This window comes from Enoplosus armatus, chromosome 7, assembly GCF_043641665.1.
Source record: "Enoplosus armatus isolate fEnoArm2 chromosome 7, fEnoArm2.hap1, whole genome shotgun sequence".
Taxonomy (NCBI): domain Eukaryota; kingdom Metazoa; phylum Chordata; class Actinopteri; order Centrarchiformes; family Enoplosidae; genus Enoplosus; species Enoplosus armatus.
Window position 1 is genome coordinate 26,723,336 of NC_092186.1, and position 20,388 is coordinate 26,743,723.

The 20,388-nt window shown below is 39.6% G+C and overlaps 1 protein-coding gene across 2 annotated transcripts in view; it reads right to left on the minus strand.

The window, feature by feature from the left end:
- Positions 1–19,249, minus strand: part of nfic (nuclear factor I/C) — a 42,788-nt gene extending 23,539 nt beyond the window's left edge. For both annotated transcript variants that reach the window (XM_070908353.1, XM_070908352.1), the window contains exons 1-3: positions 19,169–19,249; positions 3,516–3,686; positions 3,118–3,294 (exon numbers count right to left, since the gene is read on the minus strand). In XM_070908353.1, the coding sequence (XP_070764454.1) occupies positions 3,118–3,294; positions 3,516–3,686; positions 19,169–19,249 (429 nt within the window). The remainder of the gene's footprint in view (positions 1–3,117; positions 3,295–3,515; positions 3,687–19,168) is intronic.
- Between the last annotated feature and the right edge of the window lie 1,139 nt (positions 19,250–20,388).

The window sequence follows — 20,388 nt, forward strand, 5'->3', positions numbered from 1 at the left end:
ACTACAGGGGATAAGTATGAGCTCTGAAGCTCCAAAACTACCATTACATTGCTTATTGTCATGGCTACATATTTAATCATCAAATATTACAATAGCGCTGATAATGTATTCATATTCGTATTCAAATATGTTGAAAATGCATTTACGGATTTGACTGCTAGGCTCTTGGCAATGAGCTACCACAGGCTGTATGCAGTAAACTGATAATTAATGTTAGCTAACTTGCTAACCTCTATGGGAAATCATAGTAGTAAGCTAATAGGCTAGCAGTCGGGTCTGTAAATGCATTTTAAAGTGTTTATTCTGAATACAAATATGAATACATTAACATAGTTGTTGGTACAAAGAATGAGTATTTGACTAAAGTTAATTACATGAGCAGTTGCTTGGGGCTTTGTGGCATTGCTGCTTCATAACTTCGCTGCATCGCTTAGGCTAAAACGGTTTGAACTGAGGGGCTGCAAAAGGGCCATTATAAGATAAATGAGGATTTGGGGATTTTTTTTAACTGTGACACAAAGAACTGCGTATCTTGGTAGCCTATAAGTTCTGCTAACTGTGGAAGAATGGACGATAAACTGTGTGTGTTCAGATCTAACCATTCGAAATGGTAAATTATGGAACGCGGATTGGACCATTGCGTCTAGTTCAGCGTCCGCATTAATATGTCAAATTTGTACATCTTAAGACGACAGAAAATACCCTGTTAACATGTCCATTCTGAACGTCTTAAGGCATTTGGACCATCAAGGCTATTGGTTGGCATCAACATACCCACCCCTTTTTGACGTAGGGGCTGCGTTGGGTTGCACGTATGCAGACGCTATGGTCATGTGGACTCTTGCTAGTGGGTACATTTGGGTTATGTACCTATCACGTGTTTCATACGCAACTGTGATTTAGTATTTGGGCGGCGTGGATCAATTTGCACAAAGAACTTAAACTTTGAGCATATAAATAGAAGTGACTCTAGTCAGGGATTTAATTAACACGTACCAACATTTCACCAACTCTTCCAGCCGACAAGACAAGCTGAGCATGCCAAACTGTTCAGTCTCATTAATTAAAAGTCCCATATTATGCTCATGTCAGCTCTATATTTTTATTCTGGGATTCCACTAGAGTAGCATTATTAACTATTCAGAAAAGTCCTTATTTATCTTATAGTGGCCCTTTATTCAAATCAATTTAATTCAATTCAATGTTATTTATATTGCGCCAAATCACAACAAAAGTCATCTCATGACACAGCAGGTCTAGACCGTACTTTTTTTAATACTTTCATTATTACAAAGACCGAACAGTTCCCACCATGAGCAAGCACTTGGCGACAGTGGCAAGGTAAAACTTCCTTTTAAGAGGCAGAAACCTTGAGCAGAACCAGACTCTAGGTGGCCCTTCAGTTCACCCTGTCTGAAACAAGCCGTTTTAGACAAACTCCTCCAAAAACTTGAAGAGTAGTCCTGAGCAGAGCGGTCGAATAACTTAGAGAGACTGAGCAGATGACCCTGCTGCGGGTGGTGACAGTGTAATTGTGACATCACAAGCTTACGGAAGTCCTGACAGCTCATTTAAAGGCACAGTTTCTGAATACGGGTTGTATGCACTTCTCCATGGACTGAACGTTTTGATACTTTCACAGTATTTATATAGCACCTAGACCTGCTTTATAATCAAACAAGACATGGAAATCTCTCACTTTCTACAATATGGGACCTTTAAAGCGAGAAAGTTGTGCACCTGTACAGGGGGAACAGGGATAAATCACGCAAAAATCTGTAGTGTATTGAATCAAATGATTTCAATAATCTGGACAGCTCATGCTATTTATTCACCACAACAGCAAAAAATGCTAAACGAATGCAATTCTTACCAATATTAAATGAAGGGATTATTATCCACAAATTATGGAAAGTCTCTATTTTAGATTAAATAACAAGGAATACAACAAAAATACTCAAATGCGTGTGTAATGCACACGTTGTCTAAAGAAAAACATATGTGTTATAGCCTAAGTATAGGGACAATTACGCATGATAACAGTGTTATCACCCTAAATACCAAGGAATAGACTATGCCAGATATATCGAAGGTGCCTATCTGGGCGAGGGTGCTGCTCTGGCAATTCAACATCATGAGCGGCACGGGGCGAATTTGAGTGATATTTGAAGTGTCTGTTCTTATATATGTCAATGGTTCAACTGCGCTCCTTAAAAATTAAATGAATGGCTCTCCAACTCCGCTCCACTCACATGCTCCGATAGCCACTGTACTCTACATCCTCGACAGGATCTCATTCCTATCCAGAAGGTGAACAACAGACCATATGTGTGTTTTAATTCATTATTTAAGAATTTCTTTCTTGTTGTTGTTGTGTTTTAAACAGGAAAACTGTGATTCCTACAGTCTGTGCATGAAAAGACAAAAGTTAAATTAGATTTTTTTTTAACACAATAGTCACAATGTAAAATATAATTCACACCAGCATTACATTAAAAAAAATAATAATCAGAAAGGATCTTAATCAGTTTACATCAAAATCAATGGCTTGCAGAACACCAAATTCTTTTTTTTCCCCCCCATGTACTCAAAATTCAACAGGTTGCCATTTGTATTCTAATACTGCCATCTAGTGGGGACTTAGGTGAACACAACACATTGAATGAATATGTCAAGAATGACATTTTAGCCTACACAAGCTACATTTTTTCTCAATAGGTACCCAGTAGCCTACAGAAAATGCAGGTGTTAATCACCGTAAATCAATATTATTCAATCAATATTAGGCTATTTCTTAACCTCGATTAATACAAGGTAGGTGGAGTGGGGAATTCTTTTCTCTCTTGCAATGAATGACTGTATGTAGGTTTCCCTCTCAAGTGGTAGCACCCAACACTAAACGCCTTAAGATGCTGTGTGTCATCTTTAGACGTACAAATCATATTTAATGTTGATTTAAGACGTACAAATTTGACATATTAATGCAGACACTGGACTAGACACACACAATGGTCCAATCCGCGTTCCATAATAAACAGCCACGCCAGTCAACATGTTTCATTTAACTTCCATAAGTGGTAGTTGCCAACGTGTGATGAACTGAACTTTTTAACTAACCTTGTCAGCTTGTCGGAGACAGTCTATGCGTCTCATTTTGCCTTTCTGGTCAGGATTTGACAGGACACAGCACGCAGCTTTCTTCCCGGTGATTGACAGGACAAAGTCTTCTCTGCATTCAGGTCTAATGTCCTTTCTTAGCTTGGCCAAAAGACGACTGGCCCACTTCTGTTTCACCTAGGAACAGAATGATTTTGTAAAGGGAGTCTATCAATACATCAAATATTAAAATAGCTTTAAGACCAGTAAGTATAATTGTAAATACGTTGTAAAACACTGGTTTGACTACAAATACTATGTCTTCCGTTTGTTTAATCATCATATTTTCGCAACTTGATTTGAAAAACTAAATAAAAATGTTTATTTCTACTATCCACCACTCAACTTATCCGTCCCACCTCTGCCTTCTCCCCGAGCAGTTCGTCTTTGACAGCTCTCTCTTCTTCTTTAGTCATCCTTTTCTCATGTTTTTTGAAGTACTTCCTTTTCCTGGCTTGGAGGTTGAACCATGTGTAAGCAAAGGCACGGACCTGGGGCAGCAGAGCCTCAATGAACGGATGGAACTCATCCTACGTGACAGACAGACAGATACAAGTAAATACACACATACAGTACACGCGATTATCAGTAACCGAACCCACTTTAGCCACAAAGTCCTCAGTTTGGACACGTAGCATGGGCTCTATTTTCGAAGCAGTATACTGGCATAATCAGGCAACAACACAAGTATAGCCATGTTTTCCCTCCTGGTCTTAATGGAATCTTCCACATTGCTGGGTTTGGTAATCTTGATGTGGGTGTGTTATGAATATTCTGCCTAGTATGATATCATACTAATGTCATACTGATCATATGAGAAAAGAAGGGAGAGGTGTCAGTCAGAGGAAGTAGCAGTAACATGCTGTTTACACCAGACATGTTTCAGCTTTTAGTCATTTCAGTGGTAATCCATACACGATTCACTCGCTGTTTGTGTACATAACAACAACGCAAAGTGTCTTTTTAGGCTTCAAGTCTATTCTTTATGGATGTAACTACAGTGCTTATGTGTTGGGCCCCGAGTACTCAGGTGACCTACACAACAGTACAGAAGCTGAGCTTAACTTTTGAAGAACTCCTGCTTTGGTTTCTGGCTGAACAATCTTAACTCAAGTCAGTTTTTGACCATAATCAGCAGATGGGGTTTGCTCAGTTGTCATGGAACTGTAGATGTTATGTCCTATATCTGTATTTCAGCGCATCTACATGTATTCATAATTTACCCAACAATTTCCTTATCGGATGGTAAAAACAGTTGCATGTTATTGTATGTAATAAATACAGCACAATATCTTCAATTTATTCATCTGGAATCTGACAGGGGTCAAACAAACTTTCTTAGGTTTGTATTTTCCATTGGAAACTGTTTCAACAACACTCAATGACTGTATTTTAACATGTAGTAGATTTAAAAACCATGTTTTGTCCAGTTTCAAAACCTAAATGCCTTTTAGAGTCGAAGTGGACCACAAACATTTTTGCTCATTTTCATCCAAGGAGCATAAACTGCCACAGAGAGGGAAGATACAGCACAGAGGCTTACAGATTTACATCATGAATATTATGTATGGTAACTGCTAATCACAGGATTGGTTGGCTTTTTGTTTTTTTGGTACTATGCAAATCACTACGGGAATGAACTGCAACACAGCTTGAAGTTAGAGACAGGGATTCCTGAAGCTTTACTAGTTTCTATTTTAAATAATTACCAGCATTTGGCTGATGTTGGTTGACAATCGCAAAAACTGTCCAATCAATGAGTTACGCGTCAGTCTGTATATCTCATATCGAAGTCAGTGTGAAAACCAACAGGACCAGAACTAAAATGCTGGTATATATATAATATATTATATATTATAATTTTTCCCTTTGTTCCGGACCAAATTAACCGAGCCACAGCTGTGAAAGCACCCATAATATTAATATTTGCCTTTTTGTTTTTGTTTAAAATTTTTGTATATGATTAGGGTAATTTGTTTTTGTTTTATTTTTTTCGTTTTGTTGTTTTTGTGGAGGTCCTTTGTTTGAGGGTGACCTTTAAATTTCTGTATTTGCTGTCTGTTGGTGTGTCATTTAACAAACAAAATAAATTGTTTTCAATTATCATCATCAAATAACCCTTAACTATACAGAATGTATACTGAGACAAGTAAAGATCCATTTTGCAATCCATTGAAGATTACACGAAATACAGTGTTATAGCTTTAATTAAAAGTTTTAATTGTGTTTTAATCTGTGACTTTTGCAAAGTAGTAGTAGTACATAACAGAAGCATAACAGATATCTGAGCTACCTGACAGACCTCACTTTATTCTGGAAAATGTTTGCTGTGGCTCAGGAGGAGGAGTGTCTGTGAATGGTTGAATGAGCAAATATTAAGCCCTGTGGTTAAAAGCAGTATATAAATATATACAGCCATTTACAGAATGTTTGAAAGGCTGTAAATTCTATTAGCATGGGTACTGACATATGCACATGGGAATTTCTTAATAACAGCATATCTGCTTGGCTTGTAATAACTACGTATATAGTATCCAACACCCACCTTTTTTATAATTCACATCATTAGACCACTACCCAGTGCATGGCAGTGTACCCTCTGCTGGGAACAGCCTCAAATTAATTAATAAAAAAAAAGTCATCACATCAATTAATACTCCATACCACTGTACTCCACTGAATCAAAACATCAAAACCTATTCAAAGTATTGTTTCTAGATTTATCATCTAGTGCACATCCACACAATATAATTTCCGTTTATCATTGCTAAATGTAAATGCTCAAGAAAAAAATTTATTAAACAGCTTACAGAAATGGCTTACCCTGAAGTCTCAAAAGCCAATGGGAAAAGAGAACACAATCAAAAGTGGCCAAATATGTGAAAATGACATCTGAAACACTAACAAAACATTTATTGTCTAAGTGTTAACGTGTTGTTAATGCATCACATTTTCACGCGTTAACAACATGCAAACAACTTGTTGACAATGCGTGACCTCAGTCCCATAAATGAGTTGCTGTCTTAGTAAATCAGGCATTGAATACATGCAGATTGTGGGCGCAAACTCAATGAAAACCGCCGTGCACTTTGTGCAATGCCATTTTCTTAGTAAATCTATCCACTGGACTGAAACTTTCGTATGATGTGGACTGCATCAGTACAATTATTATTATTAGTCATATTTCTGTTATTATTGAAGTTGTTGTTTCTATTACTGGTCATATTTCAGTTATTACAGTTGTTACTGCTATTATTAGTCATATTTTTATTATTATTATAGTTATTGCTATTACTGTTGCTGCTACATCTGTCTGTCTCTCTCTCGCTCTCAAAGCAGATGACCGCCCACCTAGAGTCTGGCTTTGCGCAAGGTTTCTGCCTCTTGGGCGGCATGGTCATCTCCCGATGGAGACTAGCACCTTGCATGGCAGCTCGGTCGCAATCGGTGTGTGAATGTGTGAGTGAATGGGTGAGTGAATGGGTGAATAAGACTTAGCTGTAAAGCACTTTGGGAACCGTGAAGGTTGAAAAGCGCTATATAAGTGAGATCATTTACCATTCATTTACCATTTACTTAGGAAGTTATCCCCTTGCCACTGTCGCCAAGTGCTGGCTCGTGGTGGGAACTGTCGGGCCTCTGTAAATAATATTATAAATTAATTTGATTATATATTTATTGCCTTCACTGTAGCATAAAACAGCTGGCCTAATTATTTGATACATGTCTGACCCCTCAGCAAGGTGTGGACACAGTTGTAAAGCTAGCCAATAGGCAGGCAGCATACATTGCCAGATATTTCTCAATGAGAAAGAACTTGCCATTCAGTTGCATAATGATCTATCCATTTAATAGCGAACACAATACATTGGAGTTATAATATATATATACTATACTTCTCATGTGATTATCAGGTATAAAGCTATATATCAGGTGTAATAAGCCATATTAATGAATTAATGTTATTTACTATACACCATGAATGATTAGATTACTCCCCCTGGCCCCAACAATCATAGCACCCACTAACTGTAGACTTCTGATTTGTTTGCAAAACATCCCTGCTGTTCTGCTTAGTCTTGTTCCCATTTGTACATCCTGACACCGATGAGACCAAACGAATAGATAAAGCAGACTACTTGAGACTCTCTTTAAAGTTAAAATCCTTAAAATTTCATCAAAACATCAACTGCAGCAGAGTTTCCTGTGGTAGGTGAAGTTTCCCGTAGCGAGGTAATTATTTAATGTTATTACATTGACTGGCTATTGCAGGAAAAATGCCGACCATAAATAGAATCAAAAATGGGGTTTTAAAGAATTATAATTAGTTATAACTCTAAGTTTGTATCAATATGACATGGTTATTAGAATCAACTTAATCCATTTCTTTGCTGTAGCCTTTTATCCCCTAAAATGTTGCTTTGTCAGTAGTGTAAATCAGTAGAGTAAATCTTAAAATGCTACTGATGATCAATGGCGATCGAGGAGAGTGGGAGATGACAGAATAGAGGTTAAACTCAGCAGAGTAACTGATAACAGCACCGTGTCGACTTAAAGTCAGGGTATGAAGTCAAGAGGTAAACACAAAAACAAAACTTTGATCATCTTATCAACAACATAGAAACCGCCGCTGTCCTATGGATATGAAAAACAAACACAAAGTGCAGACACCACCAACAACAGCATTAACTGGAGTCCCAGGTACAGCACAAACTACAAACAGCAGAAATACAACAATGTTGACCATTCAACCCCCATAAACAGTGACTGAGTTGATCAGAGTGAGTGATCGAGCTAGAAAGAATGCCAAAGAGAGACAAACTGCCACCGAGACAGACAGAAACACAGAGGGAGAGAGACCTTGGCCCTTTGTATCCTCAACATGTCTGTAACAGTTGTAGTACTATGACAATGAAAACAATTTCAGTGACAGAATACTGCAGCAATTTAAATCATGCGTGTAATGTACACTTTACAGACCCATACCATTACTTTATCACATGTAACTGTGATAACTGAACTGTGTCATAATTATCAAATGTCAGAAAGATAATCAATTCTTAATTTACAGAGCTCATTTTGACTACAATTATTGAGATTTATAAAACAGAACAAATGCGTATGCATATTTCTGACTTGCATACAAAGTTTTAGTAGTGAGTTTTATGCATCTGGCCCCAGGTCTGAAGTATGCATAAGCTGCGCACATTCTTCTTTTATAAATACCACTTTATGTGTGGGAGCTGGCGTAAGCATGTTTTTTGTGTATACCCTGACTGTAAACACCAGACCACCAAAACTGCTCACAGCATCATCTGGAAGGGGTCAAGTGGAGAGCTGGAGAAAGATGAAGGAGGACATTGCGACATCAGACCATCTTTGAACAGAGACAGAGGTAACCATCTCTCCCCATGTAAAAGCGTGACTACACCTTCAAATTTTGCTAAAACCCTGTGTCTGTGGGGGAGTGTCAGTACACAGCCGTAGCCCTGCTGTTTCTTGCGGTTAACGTTATTTGTCAGCCATACATATCTCTGAACATAGCACAGTTATCAATGTGTCCGTGTGTGTTTACTGCAACTGCAATGAAATAAATGTACAATGATGTTTTTCCGCCAGCACTCATCAGGCTTGCTAAGCTTCGTGCAACCAGCATCTATGTTTCAGAGGCAGTAACTGGGGTTACGATTAGCAATGTCCTATTTTTTGTACTTGGCGCGGCCGCTGCTACCATAGTTGAGTCAACATACGTAATAGACCTCGGAGACTTGCCTATTTTGTCATGGTTGGGGAGGGGCGAGAGAATTCAGCTAAACCAAATCAAATCCAATTCAATTCAAATCCAGGCAAACACATACAGTACAAGCTAATTTTGAGCAAAACAAGCAGTTTCTACACAGTGTTTTGTTGGAAAAAATCATTTTTATTAATATCACATGCCAAAAAGAATGTGATTATGTGTACAGTGCAAAATATGATATAAATTAAAAAAGAAAACTCCAACCACTGGTGTCAAATGCTCGCAATCTGCTTGGACCCAAATCATTGCCCAATTTGTGTTAAGTAGCCATGTTTCCTGGAGTTGCACTGAGCAGTGAGTGATCTAAGTGAAGACCAGAATGTGCTGTGTTCAGAAGACTCACCTCTGACTGAAACATTAGGATGTTAGTGAATGAATAATTTACTCTTCCTTCAAAAGCCAAAAGTCTTCTCTATCTTAAATTATAAACCGGGTTTTAATGTGTTAATAGTATTTAACTTGTCAAAGTTACAAACTATTTGGACATACCGTGTGTAATCACAATGTATCATTTAATAAACACACAATTCACGTCAATGCAAAAGCATCCTTTATTTCATTTAAAGTTGTTTTTATTAATTTGATTAAGTAAATGTCAACTTCAATCTTATGTATTGTTCAATTCTGTCTGATGGAAGAATCACAAGAGTTTGTTTACTCACTGACTGTTTACTTCATCACTGATTACTACAAATCCTACAAACATTGTTTTCACATTAGAGCCAACTTAAGGGCCGGCTATCTCTTGGTAGGTTAAGTTAGGGACACAAAAAGCAGCTGTATGTTGAAATCCCAAGCATTTCTGTCCGTCCACAGCAGTCATCCCTGATGTCTGTCAAGCTCTCTGCTCTTCAATTACTCTTGTGTCGGTTTGATCACTTCCTCCTTTCCACATGTTGAAGTGTCCTTGGTCAAAACACTCATTCCCAAAATGACCAAATTGCACCCAGCATGGTAGCTCGCTGCTATCGGTGTGTGAATGAGTGGCACAAACCTTGTCTTTACAAGGTAAAGGTACGCTTTGGATAAAAATGATATGAATGTAGCCTTTTACTTGCTATATTCCCTAACTGAAACTGCAACCATCTCTGGCACTTCTGTCCTCAGTCTGATTTTAAGCAAATGAAACACCTGTTCACCTGGACTGAGGTCAGGTGAGTGACTTTGCTGCTTGTTGTAATATGGCAGTATAGTAAGTCCACAGAGCCAAATCGGCCAAAATGTGCCCCTAAACAAATAATTATGTACTGCACTGTACATGGACTTACTTAGCAGTTTCACCCTGGCTATTTCCAACTTATAAAGGTGCAGGTAAAGGTCAGGTATCTTCAGTAGTCCATGTTGTTGACGACGACTGTCGAGGTGGGTGTGTTTATGCATCAGTCTGCCCATGGAGGACCTAACCTGACAAACAGGCACAAGACAATTATTTGATTATTAAGGTTATATATAAGGTTGTAGTCTACATCTACCGATGACATATACATTTTTGATCAGACAGACAGCAATAAATCAGAAATACATGTCAAAACACCCCTAATCCAAAGCTAGTCCAAACTGTATGTATATATGTGGACTAAGCAGTACAGCTGCAATTTTGTGACTAGCTAATTTAACTAATAGTAAAGCCATACACAGCTATACATTGGCTTGTTACTTGTTTTGTTGAATAGCTTTTTGCCTCCTGTTATAATGTCCATAAAATGATTGGTTCAAAGCTCAGTTTGAGCTCACAGTCATAATTAATTGCAAGCCCAAATTACAGTAGCATCTTTAATTAAACAATATTGGATTCCGTTGACCAGCTCTTAATTTAGCGATCGTTATAGCAGATTTAAATGTTATCTATTGCCAACACTGTATTTTGTTACTGTTGCTGTGATATATCTAACTGCTAGTTACAACACTTAACTAGCTACTCTGTTGGCTGGACAAGAACACTAGGAAAATTCATGGACACAAAAGAGTGCATCATTTATATCTTCAATAATGTACAAAGCAAACACAAAAAGTTCAACTCACTTGAAAGGGTCTCAAATCAGACTTTGCAGCATTAGCTCCTGGCAGCAACACACTTCAAACATGGATGCATTTTAAGAACCGGACACCAGACTCAAAGGTGGTGCCTACTCACTTGAATGAAAATTGCTTGCGAAGAAAATAAACCAAAAAAGTAGCTAGCTTTCGGGTTTGCTTCCACGTTGTGTGGCCGTGCATGCGCATTAGTGTTTCTCCCGCACATTCTTGGGCTCTGGGAAAGTTTTACAAATATAAAACCTCCATGGATTAAAAATTTATAATAGAAAGAGTAATCATTGATGTTGTTTGCAGTTCAAGGTGTCCTGTCAACAGTTTTAAAGATGTCTCTTTTATAATTGTGGCCTATGTCTGTCTGTCTGTCTGTCTGTGTCTCTACGTCTATCTCTCTCTCTCTGTCTCTCCCCCTCTCTCTCTCTCTCAAACCCAACCGGTCAAAGCAGATGACCGCCCACCTAGAGTCTGGTTCTGCTCGAGGTTTCGGCCTCTTAAAAGGAAGTTTCTCCTTGCCACTGTCGCCAAAGTGCTTGCTCATGGTGGGAACTGTTGGGTCTCTGTAATAACATTATAAAGAGTCGGTCTAGACCTGCTCTATTTGTAAAGTGTCATGAGATGACTTTTGTTGTGATTTGGCGCTATATAAATAAAATTGAATTGAATTGAATCGAATCTATGGGGAAAATGCTTTTTGGGCCTCATCCCTGAGGGAGAACATGTCCCACCCCATGCAGGACACTCTAGCACATGGGTCTCAATCTCGCGGCCCGCGGGCCAATTGCGGCCCGCAGGACAATATTTTGTGGCCCCCACCTTGATATAAAAGTTTAATGTTAGTGCGGCCCGCGATTTTTGTTCGTCCAATGTGCGCTGAGAATGTGCGCACCTCACGGTAGATTGTGTTGTTATTTTTGCTACACAGCTTTCTGTAAAATTCAAAGATGCATTATTAAACCTTAATAAAGCATCATTCTTTTAATTTGAGCATCATCTCCCCGTTAATGATCACTTAGTTTAATTATTGTGAAGCACTTTGTAAAGTCCGTTTCAACGCGAGCTCTGTCAATACATCACTTATCGTTCTTCTGATGTTTAATAATGATGACTGACACTTTACAGTGGTGACGGTTTGCAGAAACACGTGATGAATTTTGGGTAAAGTCGCCCCAAATATCCACAGCAGCTGTGCGTACTGATCAGCTGTTGGAGAACCTGTGCGTAATTCTCACTGAGGTCTAATGAGTAGAGCAGACGTACAAACGGACGTTAAAAGACCTTTACATCCATGTTTGGCGCACTGTGTGACAGCAAATGAGGCTCGTATATGTGATTCCACAGTGTGTGACAGTAATGAAACAGAAACAGGCGTACCTGCTGCTGTGCCACACGACATTTGATTAGACAACGCCGCTATGCTCCTGCTGCATCCATGGAGTTATTATAGAAAACAAAAGCCAGTAAATAACGCTTCCATGGGATAACGGCGTCCCACTGTCCCGGCTTCATGCTTTCACTTGTTTCTATGACGACGTTTACAACAACAGCACGGTAGAATTCGCCTTTTTTTGCGCTCACTAACCCGGTACTTTCTACCATCTACAAATGTCATGATGTTCATATCATCATGAAAGACAAAAAGAAAGGCGACTGCTACCGGGCTGTTCTGTTCGGCTCAGCTATGTGAGAGGAAGCGCTGCCAGGTTTCTGGCAGCAAGGAGTAGGCAAGAGACGCCATGTTAAGAAGGAACGTTCATTTTCAGAAGAACCCATTGAAGTTAAATAACTGTTAGTAATGTAGTTTGAGAAGTTTGGATTTTTTTTAGCAAAGCTTTTTTTGTGGAATACCCAGCCTCACCCAGACTCTGCCTCCAGCGGACCCCAGGCAATTTGAGTTCGAGACCCCTGCTCTAGCAGCACTGGGCAGCTCCTTCAGTGACAGGCTGCGTCACCCATGGTGTGTGAAGGAAGCAGGTCTTTCTTCCCGGCTGCTGTCAGGCTTTACAATCAGCATTGCTCCCAGTAGATCACACACCAGAATGGACAATCCACATACTCTGAATGTAACAAATGGTGCAATACCAACACCTATGTGCAATACAGTACAATCTCTTTACCTTTATTTCTTTCTTCTGTGAACTTGTAACAGTCTTTACTGTTTTTATTGATTATATCTTGATTTTCTACTTATGTCTCTATTGCACTATCCTGTATGCCGCTGGAACAATGCACGGAGGGATCAATAAAGGATTATCTTATCTTATCTTGTGACGGGCTGTAACCAGAGCAATTTATATTTTATCTTATATCACAGATGGGACCTGTCACTGTTAATTCATCATCAACCCCTGCGTATCTCTCATGTGGAGTCCCTCAAGGCTCAGTCCTTAGTCCCCTCCTATTTTCCATTTATATGCTTCCACTAGGCAAAATTATTCAGAACCACAATATCTAATTTCCCCTTTATGCAAATGACACCCAGCTGTACCTCCCCATCCAACCCAATGACCAGACTGGACCCCCACTGGATGACTAATAACTTTCTACAATTAAATGAAAACAAATAGAGATCATACTGTTCCATCCCCCAAACTCCCCCAGCACCACTGCCCAGTCCCTCAATCAGTTATCCAATCACCTCAGACCCTATGCAAAAAACCTTGGAATAATATTAAACAATACTCAATACTCATTTGACAGGTTGACACGGTTGTCAACCATGCTCTAATATCGTCAAGACTCTATTCACTGCCTACAACTGGTACAGAATGCTATGGCCAGACTCCTATGCAGTTGTAAAAAAGGGAACATATTACGCCTGTACTAGCATCTTTGCACTGGCTCCCTATTCAGTATTGAATTCCATGCAAGATACTTCTGTTTGTGTTTGAAGCTCTGCATGGTCTCACCCCAACCTAAATAACAGAACTTCTATCCCCATACAGCACAGCTAGGCCCTACCGATCTTCAGATGGCTGTTAACCATCCCACAATCTCATCAAAAACTTTTTGGAGACAGGGCCTTCTCAGTAGCTGCACTAAGACTCAAAGGGAAAATATAAAAACAGCAGAATCTCTTGACTCCTTTAAACTGTCTTAAGACCCATTTTTACTCCCTTCACTATCCCTGCAATGATTCTTGTCATGATTTGCATTCTACATTGATATGCATGAATGTCTGTATATGTGTGTATGTCCATATTGGTGTGTCTATGTATTTATGCATGTATTTAAGTACTTATGTCTTGTGATAATCTTTTTGCTCAATTATGTTTGTTGTAAAGCACTTTGGCACAAACTTGGTTTGTTTTTAAAGCGCTCTATAAATAAATTTGACCTTGACCTTCTTAAATGCACATTTAATCTGTCTGATTTCTGCTTTCTGTCTCTGGCATCTCCTCTCCCATCTCTTACAAGATGGTCTCAAAGGTCTTTGGGCAGAGAAGGGGATTTTTGGCTTTGGCCTTTAGTTGTACTTCCTCAGCTGCTTCAATAAAAAAAATGATTAAGTCAAATACTGGCTAAATATATGACAGTAAATAGTAATAAATGTGTTAGGTTCAACATATATTAAGTTGAATTAAAAACGTTTAACCTACTCCAACAATGATTCCACACAAATAAAAATATATAAAATATAAAAAAATATATAATATATTATATAATATTGTGTTTTTGGGTTCCAAGCCCTTTAAAATTGAAGTCTATGGTCTCTATCATTTTACGTATTCAAATTATGATAACAAGACCAAGAGGGCTTGGGATGTTATCACTGCAATGCTTAAGGCATTTGATGTCTATCTTTTTATGGTTTTATTATTGTTTATATTATTATTTAAATAACTAAGAAGCAGTTTACTAAATGCTAAATTTCCAGTTGACTGACTGACTAAAAGACTATGTTAAAACAACAGGAGAAAAGGCTGTGTAGTACTCGCCTTGTCTAATCTCGGAAAATCCACCAATCAATCCAACAAACAAACAGTCTGATTTTTGGAAAACAGTCTCAAACTGTGGCATTGCACAGGAGGCTCAGTTAGCGAACTCTGGCGTGCTGGTTGCCATGGAAATCAAGTGCTCACTGACTCACTTAATATCTGCCCCAGTCTGCATTTAAACATACAACTGAAACCAATTGACATGCATAGAACCTGGGAATTTTGAGGCCCCAAGGGATCTGTTGCCCCCTTTGCCAGGTTGGTAAACCATCCTTGGTAGTGGCAGTAGCAGTTATAATAGGAGTAATCCAAATTGTAGCTGTAGCAACAGCACTAGTTATAAACTTTGCAGCAAAAGAAATAGAGGTTTTCTGTCAAGTCCCCCAGAAATTAAAGCACATGCATATACACAAAGCATACTGTAAACAGACAAGCTGACTAACATACTGTAGAGAATATAAATCTAATGCAGTCTTTGAAACACTCTCTTTCAGCATATTCCAGCCAATTACCACATGTTAATTCAAGTCCCAGCTCAACAGGCCTGGTGCAGTCAGTGTGATTCAGCTCTCCACTCCTTCACTCTGTGTACCTGCTCCTGATATGAATCTATGATCCATATCACTGCCTGCCCCATTCTGAACAGTGGCAGCAACTGGAACTGGAAGCAAGGAATTGTTGTAATTGTATAAATGAAGACATTTGTCATTAAATTGTTTTTTTTTTTCTTTTCATAAACACTCTGCATTATCAGTGTCATGGATAATTAGTCAACTACATGAGAGATAATGTCCATGTAGGATAGGCTCTCCTCTAGCAGTGCAAGTGTAACAACAGTGATTAGGAGGAACAGAGAAGCAAAGTGCAGTTTTACCTGAGACAGAGAGAGAGGAGAAAACATCATTTTGATGAGAAGGAGATGAATCAGACCAGGCTTTGCGTTAATATAAACATCCCTAGTCTGCTATGTATAATTTCCATAACGTCGTCATTTGCTTTTTTGTAGATTTCAACAAGCTCTTCCCCGCTGGTTCAGTAAGCAGCGGTACCTCCGGGTGAGAGAAAACGCTGCATTTCCTGGGCTGTTAAACAGTTTTTAAAGAATCCAGATACCGAGAGGGCTTTGGTCGCTTCGGATGACTCTGCCGCGTTAACTCCAGAAATGATGACACGCCAAAAAAGTTGAGGCCCCGGAAAAATGCCCCGCAAGGAGAAAAACATAGAGAAAGTTCGGAATAATCATTCTTGGGAGAATATGGCCGGAGGTGTAGCGGAGCACGGGGGACTGTGTCATTTTAGAGAGAGGGAAGGAGATGAGGGGGCGAAGAATAAAAGAAAGAGAATTGAAATGACGTTATGAACTGAGCCCATCCCAAACGACGGGCTTAAAGCCGCAGCAGCTGCTGTACTCTGCATCCCAAACTGGCTTTATAACACACTATACGGATCGTCTCAGGATCCGCTTTACATTCACAACAGTATATTATCGCCCACCGTGGCCTTAACAGGAGTTCACAGTCCTAATTTGCCCCGCAAACCAAAACAATGCAGCACATCTAGGTTATGATGTGCTTCTAAAAACCAGAGGTTGAATGCAACTAAGTAGGCTACATTTACACAAGTACTGTACTTAAACACACATTTGAGGTAGCCTTTTTGTATATTTTACATGAATATTTTCATTTTCTGCTACTTTATACTTCTACTTCACTACAATTCAGAGGGAAATATTGTGCTTTTTACTCCATATTATATTTTGATTGTACTAGCTACTTAACAAATTAAGATTTCACATATAAAAAGCAGCTTATAAACTATGATGCGTTGTTACAGATTGAACTACTCAACAGTAGGCTATGTAAAACATTTAAAATTAGCTCCACCTCGATCAACTTTAACACTAAAATGCTACATCAATGCATTGGTAATAAACAATTGTAATATAATTGTGTAACACTCATAGGGCACATTTTCTGCTCTAAATACTGCTCTAGATAGTATTGATAGTTTACATACATTTTGATGCATCTACATGTTAACAGTGTTTAATAGGCTATATAGTTGGTAGAGGGTAGTGGCGCAGTGGTTAGCACTGTCGCACGGGAGGTAAAAGCTGGTTAGAGCTGGTTAGAGCGGGTTGGGGGTTCGATGCCCGGCTGCCCCCGTCATGTCGAAGTGTCCTTGAGCAAGACACTGAACCCTAAAGTTGCTCCCAATGGAGACCAGCACCTTGGCAGCTTGGTCGCCATTGGTGTGTGAATGTGTGAGTGAATGGGTGAATGAGACTTAGCTGTAAAGCGCTTTGGGAACCGTGAAGGTTGAAAGGCGCTATATAAGTGAGATCATTTACCATTTACACTGTTGGGTAGTTAAATCTACAGTATATAACATTGCTGTCTTTCAAAGCCTGCTCTTGAAATACAGACCTCATTAACTGACCATTGGATATAATCCTACAACTGGCTTTTTATGGCAGGCTGTGTGGGTGTTTATAAACTGGTAGATAGTAAGAGGATAAATAGACTATGTATTCTTTTTTTTAAATATTACTTAGGCCTTTGCAGTTTTACAACCAGACCAAACAGAAAATATTTCTTTCTTTCTTTAAAAGTTTTGGCCACACATGTATGCTTATAAACTGTTGTCACTAACTATACCTAGCTTACATGTTTAATAAAAGCAACACATTTCACTTTTCAAGTGTAGTTATGCCAGTATGATAAGTATTTTAACTTATTACTCTTACTGTTATCAATTCAAAACTTAGTCTTGTTATGATCCTTCAACTGGGGAAGCAAAAACAATAAATAAACAACCACTGTCACACCAAGACATCAAGAGCAGTCTAATTTTATTTCAGTGTTTGTGGGTAATGCAAGCAGGAGGATTTAGCCACAGCAATCAATTAAACACAGTCTATTCTCAAATTTAATCTGTGTCTAATGGATCTGAGGGTGATGGAAGGGCAACATTTGAGTTCTTTCTTCTACTCAGTGGCATTTGAGCTGTTGTCAAGTGGCTCACTTCCCAACTTGAACTTAAATCTTCCAGTGAGTGTTTCCAACGGGACTGCAGGTAGAGGAGGTCTGCTTCCGCTAGCTGCAACTCTGTGTTTATCCTAGCGGCTCTCTGCCCCAGCTGTACGCCGGGACAGGAGGCCCTCTGTCGGCCTGTCATACTAACTCAGCCCGCTGGCTCTAACTGCGGCCATTTTCTGCTGACTAACACACACACACACACGCACACGCACACACAAACCGAGAAAAGGAGGCTTGAGCTGAACTTCGACTTGGCCTTCCGCCGTCCCGTGTGACGAACGGAACGGGGGCAGAGGGGCCTGTCGCTACACGCTCTTCTTCAAAAGCCCCAAACTCAACAACTTTCACCCGGGACAGCACGCGCTGATACACACATACCACTGCATGTTGTCCGCTTTCTCATGCGCCGCCAGGGGTCGGAAACCACATTTTCGGGTGGTATACAGCCTGTGTAACGCCAATACGCCCCGTTCTCCGACACGGAGGCGACGATGCTCCAAACTTCCTTCAAAACTGTAGTAGTTTAAAGTTGACTTGTTTAATGTCAGACGTACTTATTGTCTCGTGGAAAACAGAAAATCACCTCCTGCTATATGGTCTTTTAGCAAATTCGGCGCACATATAATCCTCAAAAAGAGCTGGGTGTTAACAAAACATCAAGTTTTAAAATCGTTTCATGATTCTGGCTTCCGCCCTGCACAGTGTGTTTGACGCAAGACGCCAGTTGAAAGAACGAGCGAACCGATTCTGAAAGTGAAGATTTTATTAAAGTATGTGGTGTTTTGTGTATCCTGTGTGTGCCGAATTTAAGGATGGATCCTGATAATTCAATATTGTGTTCAAGATGTGTTGTACCAGTTGTGTATATTTACCGGCGGTCAAGGGATATTTTATTTGCAAGATATTTGAATGAAATTTAGCGACAGTTTCTCTTCATAGGCAAACGTCACGTATCGGACTACAGTATAATGTTCGGATGCTGCTAACGTACACACAAAAAGACGGAGAGAAATAAAGAAAAGAGGCTTGCTGACATTTAGAGAATTGGATGCAACTACCGCTGCTTTCTGCTCCACTTTCAACTGCATAGCTAATGTTACTCGTTCAACTCCTCGCATTGCGTCTTTTTTGGAAAACACGGAACAGCACACCAATAGGAAGGGACACTCTACTACATTATTGTACCGGAACAGGTTTTGTCCTACCATTTCGAAGCTGAGCCGCCACCGGAGGAACTTAAAGCTGATCTCAACGCCTGCCCATCTTGCGCTGTCGGTCGTTATCATTCCATATTCATTTCCATCATCGTGCGCGTGCCAGGTGGAGTAAATCCGCGGTGCTCGAGACCAGAAACGTCCCGCGTCAAGCTTCGGGCTCCACGGCAGTAACCCCCCCCCCCCCCCCCCCCCTCCTCCCCCCGCCTGGTAGGCTGCGGCAGAATAGAACAGCGTTACATTCACCTTCTACCTCTCTTCTTTTCTACTTCTCTGGCTCTGTCTTTCACTGTTCCGGTCCTCCTCTCACACTATCAGCCTATTCTATTTTCCCTCTGCTTGCTTCTATTCCAGGCACTTTTTCCTCCTCACTGTCTCTCCACTCATTCCTGACTCTTTTATCAATTGAATTCCCTCTACCTTTACAATAACTTTCAATTTTGCTGTCTTTTATCTATTATAGGATAATAAAGTTACAGAGCCCATCCCCATCAATTCTACAGTATGGTGAATATGGTCCTTAATTTAAGGTGTCAGAATGTGCTGCAATGCCTCGCTTGGTTCAACTCTGATCCAGAGTTCAAAAATTCACTGCTTGCCAAATATTTAGGCCCTTTACTGCTGTTCTCTTTGTCTTTGAAAAAAAAAAGGAATGTGGACCTCTTGATTCCATTTGGGACCTCCAGTACCCTTACCCTGAGGATTTACCCTGTTGCAACTGTGTTATTGTAATGTCACAATTACAATTGATTACTTCATATATTACTTTATCCACCCACACAGATAGAGATGTGATTGAGAGCTCAGGAAAAGTTTGTAAGTGGATTTTGAGTTGCGCTTATTTTGTCATATATGCTGGTCTAAAGCCAAGAATTAACTTCCATGCTAAATATCTCTTGGATTTTTTATTTATGATTAGTGCAAATTTATTATTAATCATTGTAATAATAATAATAATAATAATAATAATAATAATAATAATACCTTAAACTCTCTGGTGGCACACCCTAAAAACAAGACCCCCTGCATGGAGTGAAGTGGTGTTTGACATCATTATGACAGCACATGTGACAGCTGTTGGGAGCACTACATCAGTGAAACAGCAAGGACTCTGGACAAGAGACTGAATGAACACCAGGAACTTGCCAACATCACACCAAAACAAAACTGCTCACACCATAGACTGTGAAGAGGTCAAAGGTCATCAACCA